Source organism: Nicotiana sylvestris, chromosome 8, assembly GCF_000393655.2.
Source record: "Nicotiana sylvestris chromosome 8, ASM39365v2, whole genome shotgun sequence".
NCBI lineage: Eukaryota > Viridiplantae > Streptophyta > Magnoliopsida > Solanales > Solanaceae > Nicotiana > Nicotiana sylvestris.
The window spans coordinates 11,810,190-11,820,806 of NC_091064.1; the positions used below are offsets into that span (position 1 = coordinate 11,810,190).

At 40.7% G+C, this 10,617-nt stretch overlaps 1 protein-coding gene across 1 annotated transcript; it reads left to right on the forward strand.

Annotated features, from left to right (window-relative positions):
- Positions 1-5,805: 5,805 nt before the first annotated feature.
- LOC138874687 (uncharacterized) lies at positions 5,806-9,653 on the forward strand. The gene is made up of 7 exons (XM_070153463.1): positions 5,806-5,956; positions 6,414-6,507; positions 7,140-7,563; positions 7,672-8,052; positions 8,101-8,511; positions 9,083-9,167; positions 9,223-9,653. Exons 1-7 carry the CDS (start codon positions 5,806-5,808, stop codon positions 9,651-9,653), a joined length of 1,977 nt encoding a protein of 658 aa, XP_070009564.1.
- Positions 9,654-10,617: the final 964 nt, after the last annotated feature.

A 10,617-nucleotide genomic window follows, 5' to 3' on the forward strand; every position in this document is an offset into this window, starting at 1 on the left:
TCTCGGGGTTCAACTTCGTATTGTATTTCTTCAGTATGTCGAAAATCTCCTGCATATGTTTTAAATGGTCTTCTGCTCGCAGGGACTTGACTAACATATCATCAATATAAACTTCCATTGATTTCTTCATAGGTGGCACCGGCGTTCTTTAATCCGAACGACATTACATTGTAACAGTAGGTGCCAAATTTAGTGATGAAAAAAGTCTTTTCTTGATTGTTCGGGTCCATCCGAATTTGGTTGTACCCGGAATACGCATCGGGAAAGCTGAGTATCTCTGCTCGGCCGTCGTGTCGATCATCCGATCAATTTTAGGAAAAGGAAAAGAATTCTTGGGGCATGACTTGTTTAGATATTTGTAATCTACACAACTTCTTAGATTATTCCTTTTTTATGCACTACCACTACGTTAACTAACCAGTCTGAGTATTTAACTTCCCGAATGGACCTTATTTTAAGGATCTTGGATACCTCGTCCTTAATGAATGCATGCTTGACCTTGGACTGTGGTCTCCTCTTCTGCTTAACCAGATGGAACTTCGGGTTCAAATCTATGTCATGTAAAGAAGGGACCAAGTGAAACAGTCTATGTTAGCTTTAAGAAAATTAATGAGTTTTTTCCTGAGCACGGGGGTTAACCCCATGCCCAAGTATACCTTTCGATCAGGTAGGTGTTCGATCAATATGACTTGATCCAACTCTTCGACTATCGATTTGGTGGCGTCGGTATCATCAGGAGCCATAAACGATCTCGGAACTCCGTAATCATCCTGCTCATCTACTCATCATTCCTTCGGTTCGGTTCGGTCGAGACCAACATCAGTGATTGCTATTTAATTTCTTCCTTTCTAGTGGGCTCTGTGTTCCTTGATGCCGAAACTGCGGGCACCAGGATTACCTCGTCGACTGCAAACATTTCCTTTATGGCTGGATGCTCTCCGTAGACCGTCTTGACTCCTCTCAACACAGGGATCTTCAACGCCTGATGCAAGGTCGAGGGTATCACCCTCATGTTGTGAACCCACGGCCTTCCGAATAGGGCGTTATACCTCATGTACCCTTCGATCACGTAGAACTTTGTCTCTTGGATTGGCCCACTGGATTTTACCGGTAGGGTTATCTCCCCTTTAGTTGTTTCTAAAGCCACGTTGAATCCGTTCAACACCCGGACTGACAGCACTATTTGGTCCTGCAACCCCTATTGCTCTACGACCCTCGATCTGATAATGTTGGCTGAGCTACCTGGATCAATTGACACATATTTAAATCGAGATTTATTAATAAGTACAGATATTACCAGCGCATCATTGTGAGGTGTACGATGCCCTCGACATCCTCGTCACTGAACAAAATGGTCCCCTCTGAGACATAATCTTGGGTGCGTTTTTTCTCTTGTCATAGATACTTTAGTGCACTTTATCATTGGCCCTTGGGGGATATCAACCCCTCCAATGATCATGTTGATGATGTGTTGAGGCTCCTCTTGTATTGCCTGTTTTTTGGCGTCCTTCTTCCTGAAGTGGTTTTTGGCTCGATCAGTTAGAAATTCTTGGAGGTGCCCGTTATTGAATAATCAGGCGACTTCTTCTCTCAATTGTCGGCAATCCTCGGTCATGTGGCCATGAGTTCCATGATACTTAAACATCAATCTAGGATCTTTTTGGGTAGGGTCGGACTGCAATGGTCGAGGCCACTTGGTTTCCTTGATATGCTCGATGGCTGATACGATGCCGACAACATCAACGTGAAGTTATACTCTAATAATCTTGGTGCTTCCCTACCCCCGAGCGGCCTGTCAAGATCATTTTTGCTCATTAAACCTCGACTACTGGGCCCTTGATCGCCTCTCTTTTTCTTCCTTGTGGGCTAACGTCTAGGACCATTTCCCCTTCGGTCCACACTATATGGTTGGTACTGATCCCGGACCGGCCTTGGCTCATGATCGACAGTTCTCTTAGACCTGTCATCGGCCCTGATGGGGTAAACAGACCCATAAGGGGCTCCGAGTTGGTCATCTTCGACTCTGATCTTGGACTAGTACCGGTTGTGGACGTCGGCCCAAGTTACTATTGGGTACTCTACCAAATTTTTTTAGCTGTAAAGCTAAGGAGCTTCATGGGTTAAGTCTTTGAGTAAATGCCTGAACGGCCCAATCATCTACGATCGGAGGCAGGTCCATCCGTTCTATATGGAACCACGACACAAACTCCCTGAGCATCTCGTTGTCTCTTTGTTTAACCTTGAAAATTTCTGATTTTCTGGTCTCGACCTTGATGTCCTCAGCATGGGCCTTCACGAAAGCATCTGCAAGCATAGCAAACGAGTCAATGGAATTTGGGGGTAAGTTGTGATACCATATCATTTCTCATTTGGACAAAGTTTCCCCAAACTTCTTCAGTAATACCGACTCGATTTCATCATCTTCCAAATTGTTCCCTTTGATTATGCATGTATATTATTCACATGCTCATTCAGGTCACGTGGTTCCATTGTACTTTGGGATATCGGGCATATGAAACCTCTTTGGGATCAGCTTCGGTGCCACGCTCGGAGGAAAAGGCTTCTGGATAAACTTCTTAGAATCCAGTCCTTTTAATATCGGTGGTGCTCCCAGGATTTGATTGACCCTGGAATTGTATGTTTCCACCTTTTTGTCATTGGCCTCAATTATTTTTTCACCTGACTCCACACGCTTCATTATTGCTTAGAGCATTCTCATTATTTCGAGATTGATCCCGGGCTCAGCTTCACCCGGTCTCTCGATGGTGTGCTCATTTCTTCGGATTTTTTCCCGGGACGGTTGAGGCTCAACTTTGCTTGGGGTATGGCTTTGATTCTGTAGCTGCGTATCGCCGCCTGTTGAGCATGCAACATTTCGAAGATTAACCGTAGGCTTACCCCATCACCTTTACCTTCGGGCGCTTCTCGAGCTGTTGGTCGGGGTCTCCCGCGAACGCTATTTTCAGGGTCAGTTGGTAGGTTGACATCGATGGCCACCTGTGAATTATCATCGACCGGATCAGCAACTGGGACTTCATTGGGATTAGTAGGAGGTACCTCGTTGCTAGGCACCAGATTGTTGTTTTTGCTATGATGGCCAGATTCAGCGTCAATGTTCAAGTGGGCAGACTGAGAATTTGACTTTTTTAAACTGATATGAAATTAAGACTTTAATGAATAAGCGTAAAATAGAGTGTGTTATGGAGATTTGTATCAAATCACCACTATTATCCTTAGCTCCACGGTGGGCGCCAAACTGTTTACCCTTATAATGGATAACAATTGAATTTGTACGTGATTTTAAGGATATGTGGATTTATTCAACTCAAATAATTAAGAATATCAGATAAACGAGTTAAAGACAAAATAATCAAACAAATTGTAATGTCATAGCCCCGCTCGAACTTAGGTTGAACAGTAATTTTGTCGTCGATCAGACACTTGGTTCGAAGCCAAATTTGAATGAAGAATAAACAATAAAGTGAGAACATTTCAATAGCTAGAAAGTAGAAAAATGAGTTTGTATTGCCTTGGTTTGCGTGTTACAATGTGTCTTATGAAAGAAAAACTTCCCCTTTATATAGTAGGAGAGTTTCATCCCTAGTATAAGTCTGAAAAGGTAAAAATCTTCCTTTCACGTTAATTACTGATCCGTGACCAACATCGGACGAGATCAGCGCCATGATATCCGGTTAGGTACGGTTATCACAGCCCTCTATTAGTCATGCATAACCGTTTGCCATATTTCCTGAGGTCTTAGAGCTTGTTTTGGGTCTGGGGAGCGTTGCTTTATCACGAGCGTTGCTTTATCATGCCTGATGATGAGCACATCGTTCACCTTTCATGGGTCTCGGTGTGCAAGGCTCCCAACCTCGATTTCAACCTCGTGTGTCTGTGCCCTTATCCTGTCTTCTTCACTAGAAAATTGGGGTATGCAATGTCCCCGGTTTTATCCGTATACTCCCCTAGTTTGAATCTTTGCAAATATAAAGTTAAACATATTGAGTATCCATTTCTTAAGTAGATAATATGCATCTTATTCAAATTTGATTAATATTTAAAAAGTTAATTATCCAACCTGTTTTTAGTGAATAAATATATTTTTTAATCTATTTTACCACCACTATTCAAAACTTTATTACTAATGAATTAAGTTTAGACATACTTAAAGTCGAACCAATGATGAGTATGAAACTTTGTCGATGCATAACCCTTTTTGCTAGATGGCTTTGAAGTAAAAAGACAAAAATCAAATAATCGTCTTCTTTTTTTGGGTCCGAAAAGATATTAATAACTTAATAAATAATAGTATGTATCATAACAACATTAGGGAGTGATGATAGGCTATAATTGCGTATTTTATTCACTTATTACACTCTAATTTACTACACTTTAATTGAGTTTGAGATTTAATCGCTAGTGTTTTGCACTAAATATGTGTTTTATGCCCTGTATGAGTGATTTTGATCTATGTAGGCGTTATGGAATGAAATTGATCAATCTGGAGGTTTGAAGTCTGAGTAAAAGCATAATACATTAAGCCGGGATCGTGTTCGGAGGTCGTCTAAAAAGTCTGGATGTAAAAAGAGGACAAAATAATTTCACTATGAGAAAATTACACTGCCGCACCGCATGGGGCATAACAAGATGCGGTGCAGCAGTGTAAAAGCTGGCCTGTCAAGAAAATGCAAGGCTGCTGATAATCTCCACTAGCGCGCCGCAGGGTGCGGTGCGTCTGTACAAATTTTACAAAGCCAGAGTCCTATTTCGCACAAGAAAGGGCGCAGGAAATTCAGAGACTTAGGGAGCGTGATTTTGAGGGGAGAACAAAAGGGCAAAACACTGGGGAGCGCGGATTAATTCAATTCTTCCATCCTTTTCCTAGTACTCCTTCATTTTATGTTTGAAAACCTTATTTTTGATGATTTTAGGAACATGAGTGGCTAAGAACCCTATTGTTCTAGGGTCATAGGTGAAACATAAATGTTGATGTTTGAAGTTTAATTTGACGAAGTTGATTTGATCATATTGGGTTGTTTATTTAATTCTGTTTTTAATTATTTTGCTGAGTAGTTAACAATGAAATACTATCTACGAATCTAGAGTTGAACTCGAAAGTGGGAACTCTAGATTGCATATAGAATTAAATAGAGCAAGTTCTTGAACCTGGGCATCGGTAACGGATTCGCAATTAGGATAGACATATACCTAATTGTCTTGCTTGGTTGAAATATAGGAATTGTAAATGCACTCTTGTTAATCTTAATTCCATAGACATATAGGTATTAAGTTAACTTGAATAGGAGAGTAAGGACTCGACAAATTCTTATGAGTAATATCAACCATGTCAATTAACATTCCAGATAAATCAATCAGTCATTTTAAGCCAAGAACGCAACATGATTTTTAGCTAACCCGTGACCTGGAATATCCTATCCTACTGCTTGTTACTCGAAATTGCTATTTGTTTTGGTTAATTTATAGTTAATTATTGCTTGATAATTTTAGGTAGTAAATTAGTCACTTCTACATTTTGTGAGAAATCTCTTGAATCGATAAGTTATTTGAGTTTAAATCAGTCAAAAGTTAATCATAAGTCTTCGTGGGAACGATACTCTACTCACTACTCTATTACTTGACAACCGCGTATAGTTGCGTGAGTGTTTCTAGTAGCAATAAGTTTTTGGTGTCGTTGCCAGGGACTTAGAAATTAGCTATTTGACTTAATTGAGCTTTTAGTAGTTATTTATTCAAGTTTTAATTTTCAGTTCATCTTGTTTGTTTTAACACAAGCTCTTCTAATGAATGTGGAGGAGTAGAAGCGCAAACAATTTCCTTCCTCTTGATCCTGAGATCGATCGAATACTTCATAGAGTGAGGAGGGAAGTCGAAGCTAGAACGAGAATAGAAGGAGAGTTGGACATTGTAGTTCAATCACAACCATCAGAGATGGCAGGTAATGAAGAGCGTCCTGTGATAGAAGCCGCAAGGACCAATCTTGGCCTGATATCACGGGGCATTTTGAACTCAAACAGTACATGGTACAGCTGATTCAATCCACAGGACAATATGTTGGTCTATCTCATGAAGACCCACAGAGGCACATTCAGAACTTCTTGGAAACTACGAACACTTAAAATTATCCCAACTTTTCCAAGGACTATGTCAGGCTGACACTATTTCCCTTTTCACTGTTGGGGAAGGCTAAGGAATGGTTGCAAAAGGAGCCCACGAACTCAATCCGCACTTGGGATGATTTAGCAAGGAAATTCTTAATCAAGTTTTTCCCCACTAAGAAGACAAAGTCATTGAGGAGTGAGATTCTTGGGTTTGAACAATGGGATGGTGAGACATTTCGTCAAGCTTGGGAAAGATACAAGAAGCTACTATGAGACTTCTCGCATCATTGTCAGACTGTCAAAGTATTGGGTCTTTTGTTGATGGGCTAGATGATGCATCAAAGATGAATCTTGATTCAGCTTGTGGGGGTAGTTGCATGGCGAGACCGTATAGTGAAATCCAACTCTTGCTAAATAACTTCACTGCTAATGATCATAATTGGCAATGAGAAGGGGATTCACGAAGGGAAATTAAACAGAAGGCAACCGGGTTGATTAAGCTTGATGACGTCTCAGCCTTGAGAGCCGATATAGCAAAATTGGCAAATCAAATGAATAGAATGACAATGCAACAAACATAACAGATGCAACATGTACAACAAATGCCTATTTACTGCGAATTATATGGTGACAATCATATGAGTGACATGTGCCTCACGAATCCTGAATCCATATACTATGTGGGGCAATAGAGCAGAGGTCAAATAAATCAGCATGAACAATATGGGAACACTTACAATCCAAATTGGAAGAATCATCCCAACTTCTCATGGGGTGGAAATCAGCCGAATCAGAATCATTATAGACCCCAAGGAAATTTTAATCAGCCTCAAAAGCCACCTCAATAGGTAGAAGAGAGTTCGAATGACTTGAAAAAGAAGTTGTTGCTTGACAATCAACAGCTCAGGACCAATTTCAAAAATCTTGAGAGGCAAATGGGGCAGTTAGCAACAAATCAAAATACTAGACCTTCAGGCGCTCTTCTCAGTGATACAGAGAAGATCCCTCAAGTTAATACAGTTACACTCCACTGGAGGAAGTGCCAAAGAAGAGAAAAGACAAGCCTATACCTGAGGGGAAGTTGATTCCTAAGGCGACACACGAATCAAAGAAAAATGATGAAACTTCAGAGCCAGTGGAGGCTGCAAGGTCACCACCACCTTTCCCCCAGAGATTACAGAAAAAGAATAATGATTGCATGTCTAGCAAATTTCTCTCTATGTTTAGAAAGGTTCGATTGAATATTCCATTGGTGGATGTACTTCGTAAAATTCCAAAGTATACAAAGTACATAAAAGATATAGTGACTCACAAGAGGACATTGACTGAATTCAAAATAGTTGCACTTACTAAGGAGTTCACTTCAAGGGTCCAAAACAAGCTTCCTCAAAAGCTTAAGGATCCTGGTAGCTTCACCATCCCTGTGCGAATTGGTAATATTGATGTGGGTCGTGCTCTTTGCAATTTGGGGGCGAGCATAAATCTGATGCCCTTGTCCTTGTTCAAGCAATTGGGTCTAGGATCTCCATGACCAACTACTGTGATGTTACAGCTAGCTGATAGGTCCATGACACACCCTAAGGGAGTGATTGAAGATGTATTGTTGCAAATTGGGAAATTCATCTTCCCTGCGGACTTCATTATCCTAGATTATGAGGTTGATGAACTAGTTCCAATCATATTGGGACGACCTCTCTTGGCTACTGGTGATGCAATTATTAAAGTGAGAGAGGGAAAAATGATTTTGAGGGTGGATGATGAGGAAGCAGTCTTTAATATTTACAAAGCAATGCAACTTCCCCACCACTATGAGGAGCTCTCAATGATATCTGTTGTGGATGTGGATGAGCAACTTCTTGACACAAGTGTATATCTAGACGATTCTCTAGATAAAGCCCTTATGTTGTTCAATATCTTGGAGATTGATGATGAGGTTGAGGAGATTATGCATATCCTAGATGTATCTTGTGCTTACATGTAGGGGATACACCCCTTTGAGCCCCTGAATAGGCCAAGTGGGCCTCCTCCAAAGTCGTCAATTGAGGAAGCTCCAAAATTGGAGCTTAAACCCCTACCGCCTCACCTTCAATATGCTTATTTGGGTGGTTCTGACACTTTACATGTTATTGTTTCTTCTGACTTGTATAAATTGCAGGAAGAGAAGCTGTTGAGAGTGCTACGTGAGCACAAACGAGCAATTGGGTGGATGATGTCTGACATTAAAGGCATTAGTCCAGCTTTTTGTATGCATAAAATCCTCATGGAGGACGGACACAATCCAAGTATAGAGCAACAACGCCATCTAAATCCAATCATGAAAGAGGTGGTAAGAAAAGAAGTGATTAAGTGTCTTGATGTGGGTATTGTATTTCCAATCTCTGATAGCAAATGGGTAAGCCCCGTCCAATATGTACCTAAGAAAGGGGGTTGACTGTAGTGATTATTTAAAATAATGACTTGATTCCCACAAGAACTGTCACTGGGTGGAGAATTTGCATAGATTATAGAAATTTGAAAAATGCCACCCAAAAGGACAACTTCCCCCTCCCTTTTATTGACCAAATGCTTGATAAATTAGCTGGCCAGGAATACTATTGTTTCTTAGATGGTTATTTGGGGTATAATCAGATTGCTATAGCCCAGAAGACCAAGAGAAAACCATATTCACGTGTCCCTATGGCACATATATGTTCAAGAGAATGCATTTTGGTCTCTGTAATGCACCTGCGACTTTTCAAAGGTGTATGATGGCTATTGTTACTGACATGATTGAAAGATTTGTGGAAGTGTTCATGGATGATTTTTCTGTGTTTGGATTTTCTTTTGATAATTGATTAGTAAACCTTGATAAAGTGCTTGCTAGGTGTGAAGAGACGAACCTGGTGCTAAACTGGGAAAAGTGCCATTTTATGGTACGAGAAGATATAGTTTTGGGGAACAAAGTGTCCAAAAATAGTTTGCAGGTGGACAAAGCAAAGGTGGAAGCAATTGAAAAATTGCCCCCACCGACATCCGTCAAAGGCATTCGCAGTTTCTTGGGCCATGCAAGTTTTTATCGTCGTTTCATTAAAGATTTTTTGAAAATTTCTTCTCCTTTGTACAGGCTTCTTGATAAAAACTGCACCAATTATCATTGCTCCGGATTGGGAGCAGCCATTTGAGTTGATGTGCGATGCGGGTGACATATCTATCAGAGCTGTTTTGGGGCAAAGGAGAAATAAAATCTTTCACTCCATTTACTATGAGAGCAAAACTCTGAATCTAGCCCAGATGAACTACACAGTTACTGAAAAAGAGTTGCTTGCAGTGGTGTGGGCGTTTGACAAGTTCAGATCCTATCTAGTGGGGACCAAAGTCATCGTTTACACAGATCATTCAACTATCAGATACTTGTTTGGAAATAAAGATGCCAAGCTGAGGCTGATTCATTGGGTCCTCATCCTACAAGAGTTTGACTTAGTGATCCGAGATCGAAAAGGGACAAAGAATCAAGTGGCTGATCACTTGTCAAAATTAGAAATCGGAGCCATGTAGCTGAAGGAGGGTCAATCAAAGAAATATTTCCTGATAAGCAGTTATTGGCAATCACCTCAAGTGAAGCCCTGTGGTATGCAGATTATGTGAATTTTATTACAAGTGGGGTGACACCATCAGAATTAACACCCGATAATAGAAGAAGGTTCCTACATGATGTGAGGCTCTACATGTGGGATGAGCTATTCTTATATAGGCTATGCGCAGATAAGTTGGTGCGAAGATGTGTCCCTGAGGAAGAGATGAATGCAATACTACATGACTGTCATGCTTCGCCATACGGAGGTCATCATGGTGTAGATAAAACCGCTCAAAAAGTTCTACAATCAGGTTTCTATTGGCCAAAATTGTTTAAGGATGCACATGCCTTTGTTAAAATGTGTGACAGATGCCAAAGAACCGGAACAATCACGAAGAAGCACGAGATGCCTCTGCAAAATATTCTGGTAGTAGAGCTTTTTAATGTTTGGGGGATTGATTTCATGGGACCATTCCCATACTCTAATGGTCACAAGTACATCTTGGTGGCAGTTGACTATGTTTCTAAGTGGGTGAAGGTCATTGCTCTTCCTACTAATGATGCAAAGGTTGTGGTAATCTTTGTAAAGAAGCACATCTTCACACGCTTTGGGACCCCAAGAGTGTTGATAAGCGACAGAGGAACTTACTTCTGTAACAAATTGCTGAATAATGTTCTTGCAAAGTATGGAGTTAAGCACAAGGTTTTCACTGCCTATCACCCCCAAAATAGTGGTCAAGTGGAAGTTTCAAATAGAGAGGTAAAGTAGATTCTGGAGAAAACAGTAAGTGGAAATAGAAAGGACTGGGCCGGAAAGCTAGACGACGCATTATGGGCATATTGAACTGAATACAAGACTCCCAAATGTACTTCTCTATATAAATTAGTTTATGGGAAAGCGTACCACTTGCCCGTCAAGCTTGAACATAAAGCCTATTAGGCAAT